This window comes from Candoia aspera, chromosome 10 (assembly GCF_035149785.1).
Source record: "Candoia aspera isolate rCanAsp1 chromosome 10, rCanAsp1.hap2, whole genome shotgun sequence".
Classification (NCBI taxonomy): Eukaryota; Metazoa; Chordata; class Lepidosauria; order Squamata; family Boidae; genus Candoia; species Candoia aspera.
This window is the reverse complement of record NC_086162.1, coordinates 9652722-9679426: the sequence shown is the minus strand read 5'-3', so window position 1 is coordinate 9679426 and position 26705 is coordinate 9652722. Positions and strand designations below refer to the sequence as shown.

At 44.3% G+C, this 26705-nt stretch overlaps 1 protein-coding gene across 2 annotated transcripts; it reads right to left on the bottom strand.

Moving 5' to 3' along the window:
• Positions 1-61: 61 nt before the first annotated feature.
• Positions 62-26705, bottom strand: NIPAL3 (NIPA like domain containing 3). 2 transcript variants are annotated; one of them, XM_063312032.1, is made up of 12 exons: positions 26566-26705; positions 22471-22717; positions 16014-16082; positions 15753-15924; positions 13852-13911; positions 12998-13119; positions 10325-10421; positions 7876-8011; positions 5939-6027; positions 4954-5017; positions 2745-2839; positions 62-1768 (listed from the first exon to the last, which is right to left on the bottom strand). In XM_063312032.1, the coding sequence occupies exons 2-12, from the start codon at positions 22561-22563 to the stop codon at positions 1569-1571; spliced, it is 1197 nt and encodes a 398-aa protein (XP_063168102.1). In that variant the 5' UTR covers positions 22564-22717; positions 26566-26705; the 3' UTR covers positions 62-1568. The 2 variants fall into 2 exon arrangements, with proteins under 2 accessions (XP_063168102.1, XP_063168101.1); XM_063312031.1 differs by having other exon boundaries at positions 12998-13143; positions 26566-26698.

The window sequence follows — 26705 nt, the reverse complement described above, 5'->3', positions numbered from 1 at the left end:
GTTCTAAGTGTGAGGACTGGTCATTAGTCATTTCTTTCCAGCACTGTCGTAAGTCTGAACCGTCACTAAACAAATGATTGTTAAGTGAGGACTACCTGTAATTCTTCCAAGAAGCCAGGAAGTCATCTTTAACTGGCAACCAACAGAAATCTGACAAGATTATGGAAGTGGGTAGATCCTATATTTTCTGGGGTGCTTCTTACATTTCCCAGTACACCCTATAACTCTGGGATTTTCCCACAGGTCTTCCATCCTCATTACTAACCAGGTCTAATACAGCTTAGTGTTTTAAGATCAGCCAAGATTGTATAAGCATTATCACCTGCTGGAGAGAAGCAGGAGATACAACTCTTAATATATATTAAAAAAAACAAAAACTTGCAGGAAAAAAATTCAGCCACAATAGGATGAGATATAGAATGGGTTGCAGTATTATACACTGGAAGTTGAAATACCAGGAGATTTTTAAAATGCTCCCCGATATAAATAATTCCTGCAATTTAAACATAAATACCACACATGGGAAAGAAGGAAGTAAGTTTTGGTCACAACTCATGGTCACCTGCAGAAGCTGGCTCTCTCTTTATTTGCGGGGAAGTATTTTTAATCCACAACAGCGCGTTCAAATGCAGTCTCCAAACAGTAATATGAAATGATGCAATTCATCCTGTATTACCCCAGCCTGCTAAATATGAAGACCAGGCCTAATCCGAAGGACATCACAATGCAGAAATTCATTTTCAGGGCACTTATTAAAACCACAAACAGTATGGTTCCAAGATGGTGGTCTTTGGGGTAGCCAACCATCACATTTTCAACACCTGGGGCTGTAGACCCATGCTGGACCCAAACTGGATTGCGGTGTGTGCTGATCTGAAAGGTATGCGTCTTCAGTGGCAATGTGTCTTCAGTTACCATGTTGCTGCCCCACCTATTTCAGTGGTTATCCTGGGAGAAAATGCTGAACTGCGTAACCAAACATTTTGACCAGGATAATAGAACACTTGAAATGTATCCTGCCCCCCTGCCACTCAAGCTGGGGACAAGAAGATATACAAAGGAGAACAGGGCATACCAGTCAACCACATCAATACATCTCTGGTTAGCCATGGTAACAGAAAAAGGGGAAAGAACTAGTTTTCAGCGTGGGAAATGCCCAATACACACTTCTTGGAGAATGCTATTCTGTCTGATTTTAAAAGATACACAATCCTTGGTGTAGAGTTGCTGTATACAACTATCCCAACGAAACCACTGCTTCTGTTGCAACAGAGCATCTGTACTCACCTACGTAAGGCCTATTTAGCTACTCTAAGGCCTTCTGCATTTCCTTTGATGCAGCTGTTCAGATTCCAATGCAATTCAGCTTAACATGGAATACTTTTGTTTTCCAGGTACATGGAATACTTTTGTATTCCAGGTACGTGACTCTTAATGAGCGTGTTTTTTCTTTCTTTAGGCTTATTATATGAGTTCATCCCTACTTCAGCTGCCTTTTGGGCTCAGTAAGAGAAAGGGAGGGGTAATAAATAGGACAATCACACCTACGCTATTCCATCAAAGAGCATTCACTCGCTCTTGCTGTGTGCCATGCTCCGGCAGGAATGTGCAGAGGCTCCTGTGGAAGCATGTTCTTCCTGGACAATGGTTAATGTAGCAGGAGTGTAAATTTCTGAGATGCTATCGTTGTTCTCCAGGGCGCCATAGGAAAAAGAAGTTTTGAGGTCTGGTTGAACTGCAGTTCCGTTGTCGTGCAGATTCTGCATGCCTGAAGATCAAGGGAAGGACAAAGGTGGATTTTAAACATAGAGGTTTGAAAACAGAAAGAAATCCAATTGCTCTTTTAACCTGTCACTTCCATTAATCTACCCGAACTCTAATTTCATCTTCTAAAGCAGTGTTTCTCAACCTAGGCAGCTTGTTGGCTGGGGAATTCTGGGATTTGAAGTCCACAAATCTTCAAGTTGCCAAGTTTGAAAAACCCTGTTCTAACGCCTTGACCCCAAAGCATACCTTCTGAGACCTAGCTGATCTGGGGACTGGAGCTGCATCACATTGCATTGGATTGGGTCACTTTAAGAAAAGGAGAGACAGGGAGAAGCGAGGCCAAGCATCTATTGAGATACCCAAGTTATGGACCTCCTTCTCAAATTAGAATGCTGCATTTGGTCCTGGTGTCACACTTGCGATTCTAAGACTGCCCTGGGCTTTGCACGAGGTGGCAGAAGATATACCTCCACACTGCATGGGGCCAAAGTCCAAATCTCTGAGGTTTTTCAAGGTCTCTAAGGGGTGAGCTAGTGTTTTAAGTCTCTGCAAGGCCTAAAGCAATTTTTTGCCCCTTAAACTCCTCCCTCAATACTCCAAAAAACAAATCTAAAATGGAGGGACTCTGAAAATGTATGTATGTATTTATTGAATTCATTTATATGAATTTATGTATCTCATATATTCGACTCTAGGTGGCTACTATTACAATAGGAGATGAGCAGAATAAACAAGGAAAGCAATCAAAATTAGAAACAACACAAATAACATAAATAGCAGCCAAGAACACTCAGGACATCACATCTTCAATATCACCATCACCAAGAAACGGGCTCATCCATACTGTTTTTGTGCCCCATTTTTTGTACCTGACCTAGAGCAAATGATGCAGCCAAATAATAAAGCGGGGAAGGGGGGAAGAGACTTTTTCAAAAGCCTGTCAGTTTTATTAAAAAGGTACTGGATTTTGGGATTACTTGGCATTGCGTCCATGGAGATGTAAGGCTCAAAAAAGATGGATTTCCTCTTGTTCCTAGTGATCAGGAAGACACCTAAAAATGCAACCAGGCATCTGAAAGAGATTTTAAAAGGACAAGAAAAAGAATTTTAAAACAGATGAGAGAGAGGAAGTGGTTGACACCTAAACATCTTAGTCAGCTCCACAGTGACCTGACAGAAAGTGAGTCATCGGACTTCTTTTGAAAACAAGACATTCAAAAAGCTGTTTGCTTTCCCACATGCTAACGCAGTTCATAGGGCAAAGCAATGTAGTGAACACTTCCAGATGCTTCTATAAGACTGTTTAGGGTACAAGTGAAGCATTTGTGAAGAGCATGAACATCAAAAAGAGTTCTAAGTAAACTGAGTGGTTTTCAAAAGCCATGGGGAGGGCTGAAGTGCCCTCTTGCCCTCTGAGAAATTTACTGAGACTCGTTTACTCACTTCAGATAGTTGTACGCTAGCCCTCTCTACCTAAAAATAAATTCCTATTATTTCTAAGGAAAGGAGGAGCATCAGGAGACTTAGCATAAATTAGAACACTTATTATTATTATTATTATTCTGATTATTATTATTAGCAGTGGTAAGTGATACAGGAAGAATATGAGGAGAGGAAAGGAAGGTAGACATGTGTCTCTGGTGTTCCTTAAGGGAACAGCATCCCCTGCTCCAATGCGTCCTCTCCAGGAATAAGGGCCCTTGGACTTCTCCACCCCTAAGCAGTCCTTTTGACTTCCCAATTCTGAACTGACAAGTTTTTCCATATGCGGCGACGTCCGTAGAATCTTGTTGCTTTCATCAGAACGATGAAAGCAGCAATGTGGCATAAGCCCCGCCCTGATGCATTGTGTGACATCACAATGCATGCACAAAAGGGGCGGGGCTTCTGTCCTGATGCTCCTGCCTTTGGCCCTTTCATCTCCCGCAGACACTGCTCCCCATAAGCTCTCAGGTCTGTCCCGGCAAATATAAGGCCTGGACCTTTCGCTTGGAGGAAAGAAGACACCAGCTCCTGGGATTAGGACTCAGCTGCTGAGATTCTTTGACTATGAACGAATTAAGCTTTAATTAGCAACAAATGTGTCAGGATCACCGGCGAAGAACCACGCTGAGTCGAAGTCACACCTCTAGTTCTTTTATTGCTCTTGCCATACACAGAATCTTGCCAGACTAAAGGTTCCCTAACCGATCTAAGGGGAAAAATGCTCCTGGGACTCTAAGGCGGGGCCAGCCTAACTTTCTTTGTTCGCCTGCCAAGGCTTTCAATGCTCTGAGAACGCTTATCCCCCTGGAATGTGCTCTCTCCTCCCTCAGCTCCCAGATACCATCGCAAATCGCTACATTAATTCGGTTTCCAAGAAAGGCAAAATATAGGTAGTCCTTGCTTAGCGACCACCCATTCAGCAACTGTGTGAAATTATGACAGTGCCGAATGAGGAGACGTACAGTCAGTCCTTGAAGTTGCAGCTGTCATAGTGTCTCCATGGTCACAAGATCGTGATTTGGGCACATGGCAACCAGTGCACAATTGTGATAGTCGCAGCGTCCCATGGTCATGTGATCGCCAGTTCTGACAAGTAAAGTCAATGGGGAAGCTGGCAGGGAGTTGCAATCACATGACATTGTGCTTAACAACTGCATGGGACTTGCTTAACAACGGCAACTGGAATTGCCATTGTAAGTCAGGGCGGTCATGTGATTTTTCACTTTGCAGCCACGTTACTTAGCAATGGGAGTTCCCAGTCCCACTTGCAGTCGCTAACTGAGGACTACCTGTAGCTATTTCTGACCGGATCCAACACTGCAATCTGGAAAGAGATTAGGGCCACCTTTCCCAATCCAGCAAACTGCAGACAGGGTTGTGGGTGAGAATAAGATCAGCTGTCAATTGGTTTCACTAGAGCTTTTTCAGGCAGTTGAGAATTCACCCAGAAATGTTCCCAAACTATTAGCAAAGGGTGGGCAACTTACAGTCCCCAAGCTGTGTTTTTAATATGCTAAAAAAAAATTGACACTGTTTTTCACCACTCTGAGATAGGAGATGCACAGAGTAGACTTCAAACAGCCATAATACGAGGAGGAGGAAGAGGAGGAAGAGGAGGAGGAGGAGGACCTAGCTAAGCAGGGAAGAAGGAAACGCAAGAGCTACAAGGTACCCAGAGCCCAATCAATATTGTAAACTTACCCCAAGGCGAACATACAAATATGGAGTACATCCTCTCCAATAAAATCCAAATAAAAAGTTGCACCTGAAAAAGGAAAAAAGAGAAGCTTTTTCAAATAGAACCTCCTTAACTAACGCCAGGCAAAGGTTAGCAAAATGCTTACAGCATAAACAAAATGAAAACTTACCCAGTAGACGCAGTTGGTGCATGGACATATCATATTTTTATAAGTCAAAAGACTGCCAACTAAGTTACTAAGAAAAGAAATGGAAAGCTTTTCACACACAGAGGATCCACCAGGTTCCAAAAAAAACCCACAACGGAGCAAGGTTCCATAACTCATCCATATGGCCTTGGCTTGCACTTAACAGCCAGCCCTGTTGGGGTTGGTTTGTTTTTAGTTTGAGAATCCATTAATTGTCCCATTAAGTCCAACAGGAGGGGTGAGCTCGGGGTTCCCTCTATTAGAAAGGGTCATCTGGTGGGATGCAGGAAGCAGTCCCTTTCTGTTTGCTTTAATGCAGTGTTTCTCAACTTGAAGATATGTGCACTTCAACTCCCATTAGGGCTGGGGAATTCTGGGAGTTGAAGTCCACACATCTTCAAGTTGCCAAGGTTGAGAAACACTGTCCTAGAGGGTGACCACGCTTAGGACTGCAGTGGGTACAAATACCAAAACTCAAGCAATGCGAAAGAAGTAGCTCATGTTCTCTGCTGGATATGTAATGAAATCAAACCCAAACAGAGAAGATTTGCTAGGCACCAGAAACACGGACTTAATTTGAAATGTCCATCTCACTGGAAAGACAGTTTTGGACTGGAGCAAATGACCCACACAATCTTGTTATTAAGGCAGGCAATTTCATTTCAAGCATTAAAAATACATTTCAAGGCAAGAGTTAGGGTTAGGGATTCTCTCCTGGGGACGGGAAGGGGGCCAAATCCATTTCAGGCTGTTTGCTGGTCAGCTCCAGTCACCATTTTAATGCACTGGTCTACATTTACCTGCTGTAATGGCTATCATAGTAGACAGGACATAACCCACACTGGCAATCTGGGACGCATCATACAGCTGGGAAGCTTGGGTTAAAAACCTAGAAAAAAAAATACAGTGGCGGAAAAAGGATCAGACAGCACTGCAAATAAACAAACAATAACAAAACATTTCATTAAAAACCAAAGATGTTTCAGCACAGAAACGGGCAACCCACAAGTTACGAACCACAAGCAGGTCCCACCACCCTGAGATTCAGCTGCTGATTGGGGGGCGGGGGGACAAAACAGGCAGATTTCCATGATGCAACTTCAGCTTATTCCAGAGTGTTTAGACAGGGCTTTTCACACTCGATAATTTTAAGATGTGTGGACTTCAATGCCCAGAATTCCCCAGCCAGTATGGGAGATGAAGTCCATACATCTTAAAGTTGCCAAGTTTGAAAAGCACTGATTTAGATGGTTTAAAGGAGGGGAATAGGAACTTTTGCCTCCAGGAGGACTCTGGCTTTCACCTTCCCCCTTAAACATGCTCCCCCCTGCCCCCCTAAAATGGGCCCCCCAAATTCAACACCCATGAATGGCCTTGAATTTCAAAATATTGCTAAGCATTTATCGCATACTGTAAACAGTTCTGGTTACAGCTTCTCCAAGTGTATTGTTTTAGAGCTACTGTAGGAGAAGGGAGGAAGATGGCCTTGGGGCGTGAGGAAGAATACTGACAAAATATGAGGCTATTTGAAAAAATGATCTGTAAACAGGGCTGTTTACAGATACAGGTAGTCCTCACTTAACAACTGTTCATTTAGCGACTGTCTGGAGTTACAATGGCGCTGAAAAAACCAACTTACAACTGTTCCTCGCATTTATGACAGTTACAGCATCCCACGGTCCCATGATCGCCATTTTCGACCTTCCCAGCCGGCTTCCGATAAGCAAAATCAATAGGAAACTGTGTGATTTGTTTAATGACCACCACAAAAATGGTAGTAAAATTGGGTCTGTATTTGCTTAACAACCGCGAATACAGACCCAAAATTCTGGTCCCAATTGTGGTCATTAAATGAGGACTTCCTGTAGACTTTATGGGCAGACTTTGGGTTCAATTCAGCTAAACGGTGGAAGGTCAGGAAGAGAAAAGGAATCATACAGCATGCCGTTCAAGCTATGGAATCCATTTCCATCATGATTATGGTGACAGCCACCATTTTTTCTGGCTTTAGGGAAGATCCCAGCAGCTTCTAATCACAGCAGCTGTGTGCTGGTGCCAGGAAGAGAGACCACCCGCCTGGAATTATTAATAACGATGTCCTGCTTGTGGGCTTCCAAAACAGTTGGCTACTGTATCAGAATGGATCTTGGAGGAGATAGACTTTGATCCAGCAGGTGCATCCCTCCAGTTCCATTTCCGAAGTCAGTTCCTAATATTGGCTGGCTGATGGCAGCCAAAAACATCTGGATAGCGGATGCAGGAGAAACAGGTTTAAGTGTTCCCTGCTATCTCAGCCTATCAGCTATGAGGGTTGCAAATGGAACTTTGAGGTCCAGAAGAACATCTTTCTCTATATTAAGGAAGGATCCTCCACATCTCCATCATGCTCTGAGCACCCTTCCCAGCAAGCCCCTGGATGGGGACCTTTTTTATTCCTGCTGGTCTGGCTCTTCTTCCATGTAGCCACAAGTGTGGGAAGCTGGCATTTAGCTGCACGTTCCCAAATGCCCTGCAGCCTCTTTAGAGCAGGAAATCACTTAAATTGCTACTAAAAGACCCATCTCTGGCCAGAAACAGCAACAAGAATGCAATTACCTAGTTTCCACTGCCACCTGCCGCACAGGCTCTATTTTTAATCTATAATTCATTTTAATTAAATTTGAATTACCTTGACATTTGGTGGCAAGCTGCAGGAGGAAAAGACCTATTTGGGGAAAGAAAGCTCGGTTCCACTTACGCTGCCTGAAAGGCCGCTGTCGCCACCATGCAAACCACCATGATGTAGAAGATTGGGTAGCCCAGCTGCACATTCCCCCGAATGGAAACCACGATCATGCCCGCAACGGCTTTGACAGTAATGACTGTCATGGAACCTGAAAAACACCAGGGTAACCCTTGTTTTGTTCAAGAGCAAAGGCTAACAATGGTGAGCAAAAAACAATAACGGGGACTGCAGAGATCCCCATTACAACTGCAGAGATCTCCTTACAATGGGAACAAGAACTTGACTTATTCAGCCCTCTCCAACTCAGTCCTTGGTGAATTTATTTTTGTCTGGATGTTATTCATGTGGTTTGTCCAGGCAGTCAGCTCCCTTGTTGCTCAAAGTGTTTTTGGAGTCAGCCTTGAAATCCAATAAATAAATACAGGTAGTCCTTGACTTACAACCACAATTGGGACTGGAACTTCTGTCACTAAGCGATGCAGTCATTAAGTGAGGCATCATGTGACCACATCTGATTTTACGACCGTTTTTTCCAGTCTTTAAGCAAATCGCCACAGTCATTAAGCGAAGCACCATGGTCGTTAAGCAAATCCAACTTCTCCCATTGATTTTGCTCATCAGAAGCTGGCTGGGAAGCTTGCAAATGGTGATCGTATGACCCCGGGACACTGCAAATGTTGTAAGTACATGCCGGTTGTCAAGTGCCTGAATTTTGATCATATGACCGCAGGGCCGCTATGACAGTTTTAAGTGCGAGGGCGGGTTGTAAGTCACTTCTTTCAGTGCCGTTGTAACTTTGAATGGTTGCTAAATGAATGGTCATAAGTCGAGGACTACCTGTACATAAAATCTGACTCCTTTAGGGGCCTTGGATCATGATTTCTGGAAGATGCAGCCCCCAAACACCTAGAAGGAACCAGTTTGGGAAAGATGACCTGAAAGCAAGCTTCTAGGAGGACAAGATCTTGCTTATCTATAAAAAAAAACAGGACCACTATGGGGCCTTTGATCAAACTTTCTCTTATGCTCTTCAGCTATATTGAATTACTGGAATTCACCAAGCTGGAATTATGCATTGTATAGTCCGACATGCGTGGAAGGCACTAGACTGAAGATCAAGATAGGTGTACCTTAACAATTAGATCATGTTTGGTGGTAGTGCCCAAAATTGTTCACAACAAGTAATTCAGGTTATTTCTTACTAAAATAAAGCTGATTGCATATATAGTGTGTGGGTGTATGGATAGAAATATGCATGATTGCAATAATTAAAGTGGAAACCTGACTGATTCCATTACAGAACAGCCCTGTTAGTCTAGAGTGGCAAAAAAAAAAAGTCTGGTGGCATCTTTTCCGACTAACCATTTTTAACCAAACTTAATAAATGCTTAAATAATCTATTAAGTTTGGTTAGGGACGCGGTGGCGCTGCGGGTTAAACCGCTGAGCTGCCGATCGGAAGGTCGGCGGTTCGAAACCGCACGGCGGGGTGAGCTCCCGTTGTTAATCCCAGCTCCTGCTCACCTAGCAGTTCGAAAACACGCAAATGTGAGTAGATCAATAGGTACCGCTTCGGCGGGAAGGTAATGGCGTTCCGTATCGTCATGCTGGCCACATGACCCGGAAGTGTCTACAGACAACGCCGGCTCTAAGGCTTAGAAACGGAGATGAGCACCGCCCCCTAGAGTCGGACACGACTGGACTTTACGTCAAGGGAAACCTTTACCTTTACCTAAGTTTGGTTAAAAATGGTTAGTCAGAAAAGGTGCCACCAGATTCCCGATTGAGTGGTTCCAATAATGAAAATCAATGTTATGCTTTAGAAGAGCAGAATTGAAACCACTCAATATGAAAACGAAAAGCTCAGCAAAATATGCGATGTCCTGAAGCTTCACTGGGGGTGAAAGAGCGCCAGTTTGGTAGTGGTCAAGGCAACGGGCTAGAAACCAGGAGTCTGTGAGTTCTAGTCCCGCCTTAGGCATGAAGGCCAACTGGGTGACCTTGGGCCAGTCCCTCTCTCTCAGCCCCACTCGGTGCAATGTAGACTTGCCTCCTCATGGTGCACCCTGGGCAACGTGACTTGTCAGGGCTAAATAGTCTACACATCTGGCTGCTGGACCTCACAAGGATTTCCCAGCAAGAAAAAGCAGCATGAACACTGAACTGCTATGCCATACGATTAAAAAAAAACGGGGGGTGAAAAGAAATAATTTATTGGGGAAAGGAATTTTACAACCTGGTGAATAAAGGTTCAAGTGGTTCCCCCCACCTTCCTCTGCTTCTCTTAAATTCATAGCCACTGTAGGATTTCAGTTTAAAGACACACATCTACCAGAAGAGAGACAGACAGACAGACAGACACACCCATGCATGAGCTTGCTTCTTTGACTCATCAGAGCCAGAGGTTTAACAATCCAGAATGTCACATTTATTTTATGTAAAGAGGAAGAAAAGGAACTTACCAAGGAGAGCTACTAGGAGCAGAATCACCACAATATAGTTTGCTTTCTTCTCCTTGTAGAAATATAGAAGCAGGCAGAACAGAATGATCTCCACCAGCTAAGGGGAAGAGAGCAGAGAATCGACTTTGGATTTGAAATAAGGCTGGGTTTCCAATCTTTTTTTTCACATTCTTGGCCTTGCAGGCTGATGAGACAGATCTCCCTTTTGGAAATGAAAAAGGGGGTCCCCTTGCCTTAGTTCCCCAGAAATCTGGAAGCTCGAGTTTGCATTCCAATTATCAACTTTTTGGGAGGGCTGAGTTACAGATTACAGGTAGTCCCACAACTGGGACCAGAATTTAGGTCACTAAGCGATGCAGGAGTTAAGCGACTCCAGACCCAATTTTACAACCATTTTTGTGGCAATTGTTAAGCAAAGCACGCAGTTCCCTATTGACTTTGCTTATCGGAAGGTTGAAAATGGTGATCATGTGACTGCAGGATGCTGCGACGGTCATAAGTATGAAGAATGCTCATAAGTTGTTTCTTTCAGCACCATTGTACGATTGCTGGATGATTGCTGAACAAACGGTCATTAAGTGAGGACTATCTGTTAGGTTCACACACTGCATTAAGCCAGTGCTTCCCAAACCTGGCTAAATTACCCAAAATTGGGTAAAGGTGGTTTTTCTTTGGGTAACGACACCTGAACCTATCACCCAATCACAACAGGGACATTTAAATTGACTTAAAGTGTTTTACCTACAATGGGTAAAAAGGACTTCCGATAAGCGGTTTTGGGTAATGAAGGAAAAAGTTTTGGGAAGCCCTGCATTAAGCTGTAATGCGACTTGATGGATTTAGGCGGAGCGCAGTTTACTTTATCTGTGTGTTACCTGTTTATCCTACCTTTTCTCCAGGAACTCAGGGCAGCATATACAACACTCCGCCCTCCCTGTTTTGCCCACCACAACAATGCAGCGAGGTAGGCTGGGCTGAGGGAGAGGGGTGGGCCCAAAGTCACCCAGGGAGCTCTCCTGGCTGAGAGTGGATTTGAACCTGGGCCCAAGGCTGCTGCTAGCCACGTGGCACCTTGTGCAGTTTAGAAGGTGCCCCTGGAACGGAGGAAGCGGGGAGCACGTGTGGGCATTGCTGCGCCTCCACCCTGCTCAGTGGGCAAGCAACGTAGAGAACCCAACACTGTAAGCTTGGTTCTTGTGTAGTGATCATTTTAATTATACTTTTTCTTTGTTCATGGGGTTTTTATTACATTGGGTTTTGGGTTGTTAGTCACCCAGAGTTATTTATGCAAGATGGATGACCATATACATTTGATAATTAATTAATTAATAATTATCTCCTGGGGGCCATGCCTGTTTGCTGAGCTCCTTTCTTCTTCTGGCAGCTTCTTCATTTTTGGCTGTTTTGCCCAGAAAGTGAAGTGCTGCTGACTCCCTGAGCTTTGCTGGTCCTCCTTCATGCTGCGTTCAACCTGAACGGCCCCCTGCCTGGGTCTTCCAGATGCCATTCCAGCAGCTTCCCCACTAAGCCAGCTGCCCTCAACAACACAAGAATTTACCCTCTGTAGTTTGTAAACCCCAGATTATTACAATGAGCTTGGCCAAGCCTGGCTTGTTCAACAACCTAGAGTTAAAATAACCAACAGCTTCATCCGCATCTAAACACAACCATCTAGGAGCGAACTCAGCTGGCTATGGATCTACTTGTGAGTAAGGATATCTAGGGATCCATTGTAACTGCAATGGAATAAAACCCAATTTGGGATCACATTGCGTTAAGTCATGATGTTACCTAATAGGGTTTGGCTTAATACAATGGGTGAGTACATCATTGTGATATGTAAACTATGGCTTATGGCAAGGGGGGGGGTCCACTTTTTGACTGCTGAGAACCACACTTAACAAACCTGGAGCTGCGAGTGACAGTATTGGTTTTTGTTTGTGTGTTTCCTGAAAGTATTGAGGCAGATTCTTGATTTTTCTTAACTACAGTCATCCTGTTTTAGAATTTACTTTACTCTTCTGAAGAAAAGAAACCTGTTTGTTGATTTTCGCTGGCACCAGACAGAAGACTGCACACAGCTCTGAGATCGAGTTGCCTACCCCTGCTTTATGGCTTGGCTTGGTGTATGAGCTCAGCTCCTGCGGTTCACTCAATGAGCTACAGTCAAACCTAAAGCTCTAGATTGGTGTTTTTCAAACTTGGCAACTTTAAGATGTGTGGACTTCTACTCCCAGAATTCCCCAGCCAGCCAGCACTTCTGGGAGTTGAAGTCCACACATCTTAAAAGTTGCCAAGTTTGAAAAACACTGATCTAGATCAAAGAAGTGTGCAACCACAGAGCAAGCACAAAACACCATTTATTGGCTTAGGCCTTTAAATGGAATGAGGGTGGGGATGGAAGACCACAGGTTAGACTCAGTGGATCACCCTGAGAGCCAGTTTGGTGTATTGGTTAAGGCATCAGGCTGGAAGCCAGGAGGCTGTGGTTCCCTCCTTAGGCACAAAGCCAGCTGGGTGACCTTGGGCCAGTCCCTTTCTCTCAGCCCTAGGAAGGAGGCAATGGCAAACCACTTCCAAAAAACCTTGCCAAGAAAACTGCAGGGACTTGTCCAGGCAGTCCCTGAGAATCAGACACAATTAAACAGGTTAAAAAAACATGGATCACCTTACCATATACAGAAGGAACGGCCAGCTGACCAAGTGCTTTGTGATGTTCTCCCCTGTCATGATTTCATGACTGTTTGGTCCAAAGGTGATTAGCAGGTACGTCCCAACAATGGCTAAGCCACAGCCTACGAAGGACAAAACATAGCGCCCTTTGGTAGGAAGAGGACAGGAGAAGCTGTGTTAGTGCATTAGTTCAGAGGCCGACAGCAGCCCTGAGCCACACACACGCCGAGTTACAAAAGCGAGATGGGGAAGGTAGCACGGGCTGCCCTTTTAGATGGCTTGGACGACAACTCCGTGCTAACCACAAATAATGAGACTTGCCGTGCCAGTGCAATTAATTTAAAGCGGGCATCCCATTTTCTCTGCAGAACAGAGACAAAGCGACTTAGAAATGACAAAAAGAGAACAGGGTAATGGTTTTAAAATTAATAAAATATAAGAGCAGGTACTGTAATCAAAACAATTAGCAAAAGAAGGAACGCTGAAGAACTAACACCCCCCAAGGATCTGGGTGTAAACTGAAAGGGGCAGCAGTGTCCCCTTTTCTTCCAGACTTCCAAGATGCAAACCCACCAACCCACCAGCCCACCCCTGTTAGCCAACGCAAGTAAGGGCTTCAGCCTTTCTGAAATAATGAGGAAGTAGCCAGCTACTGCCAAGCCAGTCCTAACAAACAGGCAGGTAAGAAACAGGAAAAAGAAAGCAATTTGCAAGGAATTAAATTTGTAGCAGGAGGTGCCAGAAACCAATTCTTGTTGATTTGTACAATACATGCAAGATGCAACAAGGGAAGCAAAGGAAGAAAGAAACATGCTGGAGGCAGACGGTTCTTAAAAATGCACCCAGTAACTTACTCAAGAAGTCTTTAGGCTTCCATTTTTCCCTGATGAATATGACTCCAATGATTGCACTCGCTGAATGAGAAAGCAGCAAGCAATGAGCTTTGCAAATACTAGATACAGCGGTCTGATGACTTCACGCTTGGGTGTGTGTGTTGTTTTTTCACTTGTGCAAATGATTGGTTGATTCTGTATTTTGCAGTTTTAATATCATTTGATTGCTTATTGCCCAGACTTGCCATAGGATGACCCAACAGACAACTGAACACATTTCTATGGTGCAAAATCTTACATGGCAAGTTGCCAGAAAAAACATTACAATGACCCAAGGCAGCAACAAAATACAAAGCCATCGAAGACCTAGGAAATACAGATAGTCCTCGTTTAGCAGCCACAATTGGGACTGGCAACTTGGTTGTTAAGCAAAGCGGTTGCTAAGTGAAACATCACAATTTTACTTTAGCTTTCCTTTGCTTTACAGACCTACGAAAGTCATAAATTTGAGGATTGGTTGCAAAGTTACTTTTTTATCACCATCGTAACTGTGAATGGTTGCTAAATGAGGAAATTGCTAAACGACTACTTGTACCACAAAATGGAGCGGGAGGGAGAAGATCTAGAGAACCCATTTCCCCCAGTTTCCCAATCCCTCTTCTTCTCCAGCCATACATACTGTAGGTTGGCACATAATTCATTTTACAATGTACTTAACCTTACTGTGATTTTTATATGATTCAATAAATAAATATTCTACGAATGTATCAACTTTAATTTTTAATATGGTAAATATTGAAAAATATAATCCATACAAATAAAAGGTCCTCCAGAATTTATAAAAGTGGGAAGGGTCCCACTTTTGTGGTCCTCCAGAATCTATAAAGGTGGGAAGGGGTCCTGAGAGCAAAAAGTTTAAGAAACATTGCTATAAAAACTGCAATCATCCTTAGCACAATCATCTTCATCATAACTTGCTCAAAAGCCCATTATTTCAGAAATAAATAAAATTATTAATGTGTTAAAATATTAAAACAAAACAAACAAACATTATTTATTTAGCATGCCTTTTCTGCTGTGGTTCTTGCCCTCTGGAACATCATCCCCCTCAAGGTAAGGTTGGCCCCATCCCTGCTATCCCTGTTGGCCCTATCCCCATCCCTTCCAGAAAGCCCTGAAAATGTGGTTTTTCCAACAACCTTGGGGATCCCCTGGGGAGCCTATGAGATGACTGCATTGTGTTTAGGCAGTTGTTATTCTCCTGCAATCTTGGTTTTTATTTCTGTTTAATTGTTTTTAATGGTTGCTATATTGTTTTTAACTGTTTGTTGGTTGTACGCTGCCCAGAGTCACGTTTAGAGAGATAGGGGGGCTATAAAAATTTGCTAAATAAATAATTAAAATAAACCCAATTTTGAGGCCATCTAACTCCTGGGCAACTCTGGGTGGCTTATAAATAAAGGAAAAAAAATACATATAAAAAGAAGAACAAACGTCCCAATCCTAAACCAGACTAAATTAAGCTAAACTAAAAGGTGCTCAACAACCATCCTGTCCCAAGGCCTGAGAACACAGAGAAAGGAGATGCTGTGGGTTGAACCTGGAGCTTCATACATGCTGAGCGTGTGCTCTATCACTGAGCAACATCATTATGAAAACCTAGCCAACTCATGACCCGCTGGGTTATCGCTTCATACAAATTAAGTTTTAACTGTTTCAATCGGTTTTCATTTTAGTTGCTCATTTTCAATTATTTGTTTATTAGGTTTGAGCCGCCTAGAGTCACATACGTGAGATGGGTGGCTATATAAATTGAATGAATAAATAAATAAATAAAAATAGTAAAAGTCTTATTAGCATTCATGACTTTGGTTTCCTAGTCTGGTCTACCTTGAAGAGCTGACAGGTGTTGAGGGACTTACCTATGACAGATACTGCCCCCAGAGGCACTATCAGGGACAGGGGGGCAAAAGCATAGGCGGAGAAGACCCCCAATTCTCCCAGGCAGAGCAGGAACATACCACACCACCATGTCTTGGTCTTAAAATAAGCCTTAGACTCTTTGCAACTCACCAACCGGATATGGCTGTATTTCTAGGGGAAGACAAAGGAGAACGAGAAGACCCATTGCAGTTTCTACCTCCTTTGGCTCTAAGATCCTCTTTCTCTTTCTCTCAACTCACCTGGAGGTTGAGCGCAATGCTGATCATGAGGTGCCCAAAAATAGCCAGCAAGGCACCGATCAGATTTTCCTGCAAAGAAAGGAAAAACACAGACATTACGCTCACGGGTCCTGTGGATGCGAGACAGAAATGCTGCACTTGGGAGGGAAAGTGTATTTGTTCCACTATATCAAGCTTAACGTTCTGTGCCAAACAAGACCCAAAGTCAGTTGCCAAGCAAAGCAATGGAGTGAGATCAGCTGTAAAGTTCAAAGTGTTCCAAGAACATACATTACACAGCTCCAGCGGCTGCCTTTCTGGTTTGTAAACTATAGTTTATGACTTAGAAGTCTGCAACCTTTGAGGGATTAAGGGCTTCCCCTGCCTTTGAACAGCAGGTCAGGACCTGCTTTGCAAAAAGAGGGACGGGCACCCCCAAGATGTCCAAAATGGCTGGGGAAGAAAAAAGCGGGATTAAATTCATTCATAATAAGTATTGCCAGATTTAAATAATTTAGTTATTTAACTGTTCAGTTGGAATACCATCCTTAGAGTGAAGCTCATGGCCTCAGATCTCAACAGGGATTTCTGCAGGGTATGGTCAAGAAAGTCAAAATGTTCGTGTTTCCTGTCTGGTCTACCTGATAAGGCTGACACTTTGTTCCATAAAACCAATCTGGGGTCTCTCTAGGTTTTGCTTAATCCGAAACCTGGAACAATTTAAATGTTCCAGGTTTTGCTTCTGCTGAGCCAAAACTCATCTGAAATAATTTGGCAGAACTTGGAGGTGCTGGTTTGCATATTTTCCATGACATGCAAACCTCTACTCCATTTTTCCCCAAAGATTTTCTATCTCTTTTTCCCCTTCTCTGCTCTCTCTCTCTCATACACACACAATACTTATCAGGGGAGATAGCAGGAAAATGATTTGTTGATGGCAGCTGGCATATGCAGATTCCCTGGGGGGCATGTATGGGAGGTTCACACTAAGTACTTTGTGATCAGAAGGTCGGCGGTTCGAAACCGCGCGGCGGGGTGAGCTCCCGTTGTTAATCCCAGCTCCTGCACACCAAGCAGTTCGAAAACATGCAAATGTGAGTAGATCAATAGGTACCGCTTCGGCGGGAAGGTAACGGCATTCCGTGTCGTCATGCTGGCCACATGACCCGGAAGTGTCCTATGGACAACGCCGGCTCCAAGGCTTAGAAACGGAGATGAGCACCGCCCCCTAGAGTCGGACTCGACTGGACTTTACGTCAAGGGAAACCTTTACCTTTACCTTTACTAAACCAATAATAACCTATTCAGCAAATGAAATTTAGATCACCCACAGCTTTCTGTGATGCATGAAACAAGTTGCAGAGACTTTGTCAAAGAACATAGAACAAGGAAACACAACTGAACACTCAGTGGTCCAGAAAAAAATATCAGCTCCCCTGGACAAGCAAAACTTTTCTATCCACTCCCATGGCTGCAAGACCAGTCAAACGAGGTTGTTCCAAGGTTGCTATGGTATTCGGAAAACAATCCGGTAAGAAGCATGTAATTGTCCAGGCAAATATAAAATCCATGCCAGCTTTTTCCAACCTGATGCTGTCAAAGATACTTTGAGTGGGCCTGAACTGCTTTCATTCCCAAGTTCAACCCAGTGAAGGACACTGGGTTGGAAGAAGCTGGTCCATACGTTTCCAAACTCATGCGTGCAAGAATTCTAAGACCAAAAGCACCCCTGAAATCCAAACGTTTAGCTGCTGGTTTGGGACAGAATAGGTAATGCTTCTTTGTGTGTGTGCACAAACATGCACATGCCATCCGTATGCTTTGGACATCAATCCCCATTAACTGAAGCAAGCATGATCAAATGCAGGGGCCTGTGGGAGATGTAGTCCAACACATCTGGGAGGAAAACCAGGCTGCCTACTTTCAATTTAGAACAGTGTTTCTCCACCTCAGCAACGTTAAGCTTTGTGGACTTCAACTCCCAGAATTTCCCAGCCAGCATGCTGGCTGGGGAATTCTGGGAGTTGAAGTCCACACAGCTTAACATCGCTAAGGTGGAGAATCACTGATTTGTTGTTGTTGTTTATTCGTTTAGTCGCTTCCGACTCTTCGTGACTTCATGGACCAGCCCACGCCAGAGCTTCCTGTCGGTCGTCAACACCCCCAGCTCCCCCAGGGACGAGTCCGTCCCCTCTAGAATGTCATCCGTCCATCTTGCCCTTGGTCGGCCCCTCTTCCTTTTGCCTTCCACTCTCCCTAGCATCAGCATCTTCTCCAGGGTGTCCTGTCTTCTCATTATGTGGCCAAAGTATTTCAGTTTTGCCTTTAATATCATTCCCTCAAGTGAGCAGTCTGGCTTTATTTCCTGGAGGATGGACTGGTTGGATCTTCTTGCAGTCCAAGGCACTCTCAGAATTTTCCTCCAACACCACAGTTCAAAAGCATCGATCTTCCTTCGCTCAGCCTTCCTTATGGTCCAGCTCTCGCAGCCATATGTTACTACAGGGAACACCATTGCTTTAACTATGCGGGCCTTTGTTGTCAGTGTGATGTCTCTGCTCTTAACTATTTTATCAAGATTGGTCATTGCTCTTCTTCCAAGGATTAAGCGTCTTCTGATTTCCTGACTGCAGTCAGCATCTGCAGTAATCTTTGCACCTAGGAATACAAAGTCTTTCACTGCTTCTACATTTTCTCCCTCTATTTGCCAGTTATCAATCAAGCTGGTTGCCATAATCTTGGTTTTTTTGAGGTTTAGCTGCAAACCAGCTTTTGCACTTTCTTCTTTCACCTTCATCATAAGGCTCCTCAGTTCCTCTTCACTTTCAGCCATCAAAGTGGTATCATCTGCATATCTGAGATTGTTAATGTTTCTTCCAGAGATTTTAACTCCAGCCTTGGATTCCTCAAGGCCAGCTTGTCGCATGATGTGTTCTGCATACAAGTTGAATAGGTAGGGTGAGAGTATACAGCCCTGCCGTACTCCTTTCCCAATCTTAAACCAGTCTGTTGTTCCGTGGTCTGTTCTTACTGTTGCTACTTGGTCGTTATACAGATTCTTCAGGAGGCAGACAAGATGACTTGGTATCCCCATACCACTAAGAACTTGCCACAATTTGTTATGGTCCACACAGTCAAAGGCTTTAGAATAGTCAATAAAACAGAAATAGATGTTTTTCTGAAACTCCCTGGCTTTTTCCATTATCCAGCGGATATTGGCAATTTGGTCTCTAGTTCCTCTGCCTTTTCTAAACCCAGCTTGTCCGTCTGGCAATTCTCGCTCCATGAACTGCTGAAGTCTACCTTGCAGGATCTTGAGCATTACCTTACTGGCATGTGAAATGAGTGCCACTGTTCGATAGTTTGAACATTCTTTAGTGTTTCCCTTTTTTGGTATGGGGATATAAGTTGATTTTTTCCAGTCTGATGGCCATTCTTGTGTTTTCCAAATTTGCTGGCATATAGCATGCATTACCTTGACAGCATCATCTTGCAAGATTTTGAACAGTTCAGCTGGGATGCCGTCGTCTCCTGTTGCCTTGTTATTAGCAATGCTTCTTAAGGCCCACTCAACCTCACTCTTCAGGATGTCTGGCTCTAGCTCACCGACCACACTGTCAAAGCTATCCCCGATATTGTTATCCTTCCTATACAGGTTTTCTGTATATTCTTGCCACCTTTTCTTGATCTCTTCTTCTTCTGTTAGGTCCTTGCCATCTTTGTTTTTGATCATACCCATTTTGGCCTGGAATTTACCTCCAATGTTTCTAATTTTCTGGAAGAGGTCTCTTGTCCTTCCTATTCTATTGTCTTCTTCCACTTCCGCACATTGCTTGTTTAAAAATAATTCCTTATCTCTTCTGGCTAACCTCTGGAATTTTGCATTTAATTGGGCATATCTCCCCCTATCACTGTTGCCTTTTGCTTTCCTTCTTTCTTGGGCTACTTCTAGTGTCTCAGCAGACAGCCATTTTGCCTTCTTGGTTTTCTCTTTCTTTGGGATGTATTTTGTTGCCGCCTCCTGAACAATGCTGCCAACTTCTGTCCAGAGTTCTTCCGGGACCCTATCTACTAAGTCCAGTCCCTTAAATCTATTCTTCACCTCCACTGCATATTCCTTAGGAATATTAGTGAGCTCATATCTAGCTGATCTGTGGGTCTTCCCTAATCTCTTTAGTCTGATCCTAAATTGTGCAAGAAGAAGTTCGTGATCTGAACTACAGTCAGCTCCAGGCCTTGTTTTTACCGACTGTACAGATGTCCGCCACCTTTGGCTGCAAAGGATGTAATCAATCTGATTTCGGTGTTGTCCATCTGGTGAAGTCCATGTATAAAGCCGTCTCTTAGGTTGTTGGAAGAGAGTGTTTGTTATGCAGAGTGAATTGTCTTGGCAAAATTCTATCAGCCTGTGTCCTGCTTCGTTTTGTTCTCCCAGGCCATATTTACCTGTAATTCGAGGTGTCATTTGACTGCCCACCTTAGCATTCCAGTCTCCTGTGATGAAAATAACATCTCTTTTAGGCGTGTTGTCCAGTAGGTGCTGCAGATCCTCATAGAACTGCTCTACTTCAGCTTCTTCAGCATTTGTGGTTGGGGCGTATATTTGGATCACTGTGATGTTAGATGGCTTGCCCTGAATTCGAATTGAGATCATTCTGTCGTTTTTTGGGTTGTATCCAAGCACTGCTTTAGCCACTTTACTATTAATTATGAAGGCTACTCCATTTCTTCTGTGGTCCTCTTGTCCGCAGTAGTAGATCTGGTGGTCATTTGATGTGAAGTGGCCCATTCCAGTCCATTTCAGTTCACTGACGCCCAGAATGTCTATCTTTAATCTTGACATCTCACCAATAACCACATCCAATTTGCCCTGGCTCATAGATCTTACATTCCAGGTTCCAATGGTGTGTTGATCCTTAGAACATCGGATTCGCCGTTCACCACCAGCACCGTCGGCCGCTAGCCGTCCTTTCGGCTTTGAGCTAGCTGCGTCATCACGTCTGGGGCTAGTTGAGCTCATCCTCCCCAGTAGCATTTTGACCATCTTCCGACCTGGGGGTCTCATCTTCCGATGGTATACCGACATATCTCTGGTTGTACTGATCCATTTAGTTTTCACGGCAAGAATACTGAGGTGGGTTGCCATTACCTTCCCCAGGGATCGCATTTAGTCTGACCTCTCTGTCATGACCTTCCCGTCTTGGGTGGCCCTTCACGGTTTAGCTCATGGCATCATTGAGGTGCTCCAGCTCCAGCACCACGACAAGGTAACGATCCTTTGCTGAAGAATCACTGATTTAGGACATAAAAAAAACCCCTACATTGGCTAGGAACTCTTTGCTGCTTCAATCCTTCTCCGCCCTTGGCTTAGAGGTCCTAAATCCAGACTTAAAAATGAAGCACGAAAGAAGGAACCACCATCACATCCTTCCTATACTCGCTGAAATGCAATAATATTTTGAGTTAAAGTTAGGGTTAAATTTAATTAATAACAGATTCTGTTGTTATAGCCAATCTCGATAAAATATAGTTCTGGTCTTCCTGTGGAGTTGATTTTCTGGTCTGGGTCTGGTCTGGTCTACACAGCTGGGCTGACCTGCCCTTCCAGTAATGTTATGATATCACCAAATAATCTCCTGTAACCTTTTCGAAGGTCAGAAAGGTGACCCTTGCCCTCCAACCATCTATTCCATTCCACACTCAGGTGGGAACAGCGGTTTATCCACGTCCTTTCGTACTTCCAGAGTGTTTGGACCAGCCCAGAGATGCTGTGAGACTGGTGGGGCGGGTGGTAGTATCTCATCTGTGCCCCAGCTCCAGAGCTGGGAGGAAAGCAGCCTTCAGCATGCCAACCAGAAGGAAGTAGTCTTGCTATAGCAACTGATGTGATGGTGGTTCCTTCTTTCGTGCTTCATTTTTAAGTCTGGATTTAGGACCTCTAAGCCAAGGGTGGAGAAGGATTGAAGCAGCAAAGAGTTCCTAGCCAATGTAGGGTTTTTTTTTATGTCCTAAATCAGTGATTCTCCACCTTAGCATTTGAAATGTTTATGTTCAAAGGCAATTTGGTCCAAACACGAAGTTTCCAAGAAATTGGAAAAACTAGGTGCGACAGGTATGACCAGCTCCAAGGGTTTAATCAGCTATAAAGATCAATGTTTCCTGACTAGGCAGACTTTTCCATGTTTCACATTCAGATTGCAATGAGAAATTTTTTAATTTTGCTTACCTGGTCCTGAAAACAAAACAAAACAAAACAAAACAAAACAAAACAAAACAGGCTGCATTACTTGATTGATTGATTGATTGATTCATTCATTCATTCATTCCCTAAGTAGATATGGCCACCCATCTCATATACATGCCTTTTACCCTAGCAACTGCTCCCCGGGTCAATGTTTCTGAGCTACCCTCTTCTTGTGCTACTTCAAGCCCCTTTGGTGGATCTCAGAAAGGAAAATTTTAGGAGAAAAGAATTTACCTTGTAAGAGAAGGAATCCTCATGGACCGTCAGAGGAACTGGCTGGGTCACCAGCTGTTGCAGTGGCAGGCTGGGGCCGTTTACTTTCTCCATTGTAGGTTATCTGTACATTTCTGGTGTTCACTTCAGCACCCCTTTAAATCAATGAGACGGCCAGAGATTCTCCCTGCCTCCTCCCCCATCCGGCTCCTCTAAAGAACAGTTGTGATCTGATTGAACAGGGAAAGGGGATTCATTGTCAGCATCCCTCCTAAATAAAGTTAAACAGAAGAGGAGAAATCAGAGGGTATGTGTGGGGGGAGGGGGGAGAGATTACTTTGGATAAATGCACTGATAATATTTGTAATGAGTTTACATTTCCAGCCTGATTGTCAGAGAGCTTTGAAATAGCATGGAAGCCCTGGTTCTAATTAATTAATTGATTGATTGATTAATTAATATTTGTAAGTTTATCCCACCTTCAGAACAGCAGCTGAAAGCAGCGTTCATAGTGTTCCCTTCTGCTATTTTTCACTACCACAACAATCCTGGGAAGGTAGGTTGGGCTGAAAGAGAAGGGCCAGCCCAAAGACCCCCAGGGAGCTTCTGTGGTGGAAGCGGGACTCGAATCTGGGACTCCCTGCTCCCAGTCCTGCACCTTCACCTCTGCACTACAGCGGTCCTTAAGCTGAGGGGGAGGGACTGGCCCAGAGTCATTTAAAGGCCTTCCATGGCTGAGAGCTGACTTCAATCTGGGTCTCCTCATGCCTAGGCCACTGCAGGATTCTGGATTTCCAAAGTAATTAGCTTTCCTGCCTATATAGATTTAGATGTATGTATCACTCCTTCTACAAATTTCCATACAACAAACCTGTAGGGCAGGTTGAGCTGAGATGGAATGGCCCAAAGTTGGCCAGTGGGCTTCCAGGGCTGAGGGTGGACTGAAACCTGGGTCCCCCACTCCTAATCCAGCACCTTCACCACCACATCACATTGGCTCTTGGGCTGAGAGGGAGGGACTGGCCCAGAGTCCTCCAGAGAACTTCCATGGCTGAAGACAGACTTGAACCTGGGGCTCCCTAGAGCCAGTCTTTTTGTTTTGTCTTTATTTAGAGGTTGGATTCAAGAAGCATCCTTAGAAAATAAAAATGGAAATCCATGCAGCCCAGGGCAGCATGTCTCCGCCTGTCCTGAAGCAAAGGTAAGCTAGAGGGATGGGCAGTGTCCCAGGGGACAATGGACAATGGCAGAGAGCAATGTTACCAGCTTGCTTACATGCCCCTTCAAATTCTAAACCCACCTGCCATCCCCCAAATTGCTTTCCTCTGTGTAATAGTATGTAGGAATGACCTTGGGAGACTGGGTGAAGAGGTGTTACTTAGGGAATGGTCAGATAAGAGGAAGCATAGCCCACAGCTGGATAGTGGGCGGGGCAAGAGGCTCAGGAGAGACCCTCTCTAAGTTATCAGGCTGTAAAGGTGATGGTGGGAGAATGGTACTTTCAGACTTGCAAGATTCTGTCAATGGAGCTTTACATTTCCCATGTATCATTACACAGAGGAAGGCAATTTGGGGGATGGAAGGTGGGTTTAAAATCTGAAGGGGCAGGTAAGCAAGCCAGTAACAGCAGAAAATAGAATTAGCATACCTGGCCATGTTTCCTGTCTGGTCTACCCAGTAAGGCTGACACTCTGCCATAAAGCATAGTTTGAAACCTCAGCAGTTGGGTTCCTGTATCACGCTAAGCCAAAACCAGAGAAACCACCATTCTGGATTAAAATCTCAGCCTGGATTGTAATATCCTCCAGTCTTCATGATGGGGCTAACAGCCAGGACCGGGCAATGTCTTGGATCTAATTCCGAAAGGAGGCTTTGGAGTGCAAGGGAGGGTTAGCGCAGCGCTTGCGGGAGACTTATTAAAGCAGCCAGGTCTGCTTCCAGACCCTGCTTTAATGAGCTGCTGCCTGGCGCTGCACTCACGCTCCCTCGCATTCGGAAGCATCATTCTGGAATCCAGCCCAAAGCACCGGGTAGCCCTAGCAATAACAACGGCCTCACACGCCTGTGCAAGGTGACCTACATGACATGCTTGGAAGGCCTGAGACTAAGCTGCAGGTTGAAGGAAATCAGGGCTGCTGTTCCAGGATGGGGAGCAAAAAGCTGCTTGTAAGAAGTTATGTGCACCTCAGCCCTCTCCCGGTTACAGCAACGTGGCAGGCCAGGCTGCAGGATAAACAGATGCTGTGTCCTTCCCTAGAGCTTCAGTTGCTGCCTTGTAATCCCACAGGATCTGAAGCAGCACTGTGCAGTCCTATTAAACATCCTATATAAAAGGCTAGGCTCGTCTGCAGCTGTTTCTGTAAGGCAGGGAGGAAACAACCTGCACCCTCCAGATCAGGGTTTCTCAGCCTTGGCAAGTTTAAGAAGGGTGGACTTGCTGGCTGGGGAATTCTGGGAGTTGAAGTCCACCCGTCTTAAACTTGCCAAGGCTGAGAAACCATGCTCCAAATGTTCCTGAGTTTCAGCTTTCATTACTTCTCACCATCGGCCACACTTAGAGAGCAGAAGGCTGGGGAAAAAAAATGGAGAAACTAAGAAAAAAAGAGATCTTCCCACAAAGAAACAGTGGAGAAAAATGGAGGAACATTTTTCTCCTGCGTTTCCCTTTGCAACGTTAAGAATTTTAGCGGGTGAACTAACCCAGGGTCGTAAAAGCAGCCCTAGGATTTTAGGACCAGCCCAGTTCAAATCCTAGGGCTGCTTTTACGACCCTGGGTTGGTTCACCCGCTAAAATTCTTAACGTTGCAAAGGGAAACGCAGGAGAAAAATGAATCGGGTGGCTTCAAACCAGAAGAAGGAAAATAAATCAAATGACGTGTTTTCTCCATTTTTCTCCACTGTATGTGCAAGCCTGGGCCTTTAGAGAGGAGCCACACCTTATCCATCTGCACGCTCTTGGGGGGTAGAAAGGTCCAGCTTTTGTTCTTGGCATCTGCAACTGCTGGGGCAAAGAGATGATTGGGGAGATAAGATTGCTATCTTGAAACCTTCACCGAGTGGTCATGATGAAAACAGATTTGTTCCTTTTGCTCTAGAGCAGAGTTTCTCAACCAGGGTTCCGTGGCACCCCGGGTTCCGCAAGAGGTCACTAGGGGTCCCCTGGGAGATCACGATTTATTTAAAAAAATATTTTACATTCTGGCAATTTCACATTAAAGAGGTAAGTTTCGTTCTTTATTTTTAGTTTAAGAACACTGTTCATGCATCTATACAGGCCTATGCATGAAACAAATACAATAATTTTGTAACCTCTGGCCTGTATTTGAGCCTGAATGCGCAGGGGTTCCCCAAGGCCTGAAAAATATTTCAAGGGTTCCTCCAGGGTCAAAAGGTCGAGAAGGGCTGCTCTAGAGGACAAGACCAGGATCAGGGGACAAAAATGGCAGGGAGGCAGGTTTTGGAGAGAAACCTTCTAAGGGTAACACTGTTTGGTAAGAGCTGGTGGGTTTCCCTTCACTGGAGGTGTTTAGGCAATGCCTGGCATCCCACTAATGAGCTGCAGAAGTGCCCTGAACTGTAGATCTGACCTGGAGCAGGTGATTCAATCTGAGACATCCTTCAAATCTGATAAAACAATCTTTGTCCAAGACCTTTGAAAGCAGCCTAACAAAGTAAACACGCTTTAAAAGTAGGCCAACGGACAGACTTCTTTATTTTTCCATATGTTCACCTGGCTCAGCACTCCAAAGCAGTGTTATTCAGCTCGGGGTTCATCAGATATACCAGATTCTGACCCCCATCATTCCCAGTAGCAAACTTGGCAGGGCATGAAATTGGGAAAGGCTGGCTAAATGATTGCAATCACAAACGGAGACAGTACATAAAGGTTCTGTAGTTCAGACTCCCCCCCAAGACCCAATGATGGAACTAGATTCACACAACCTGCTTTATCTGTTTCCTGAATTAACCCATTTTGGGGATTTACCCAATGTACTGAACCACGAGCAAACTGAGCGGCTGAGGTTCACGCAACTTATTGTAAAAAGAAAAAAAATCTGAAGTTAAACCTCACCAAGCATAGCATGCTGTGTCAACACAGCTTCCACATTGGTAACTGACCTGGTTCAGTATGTTGTGTTAACTGTCAACAGTGAAAAGTCCAATAGCTGCATCTTTTCTTTCCTGGTCTATGCAACGGCAATTATGAGAAGAATAATATTAGAAAAGGGACTTTATCTGTTGATAAATAAAGCAA

Bases quoted from the DNA above. Each gene is read 5' to 3' on its own strand.
- NIPAL3 (XM_063312031.1), bottom strand. From the start codon at position 22,563: ATGGAGAAAGTAAACGGCCCCAGCCTGCCACTGCAACAGCTGGTGACC. The intron at 13,912-15,752 runs GTAAGTCCCTCA...TTTCTCATTCAG, and splicing joins GGGGGCAGTATCTGTCATAG to CGAGTGCAATCATTGGAGTC. The intron at 1,769-2,744 runs GTAATCCCAAAA...CTTGATCTTCAG, and splicing joins CTCCATGGACGCAATGCCAA to GCATGCAGAATCTGCACGAC.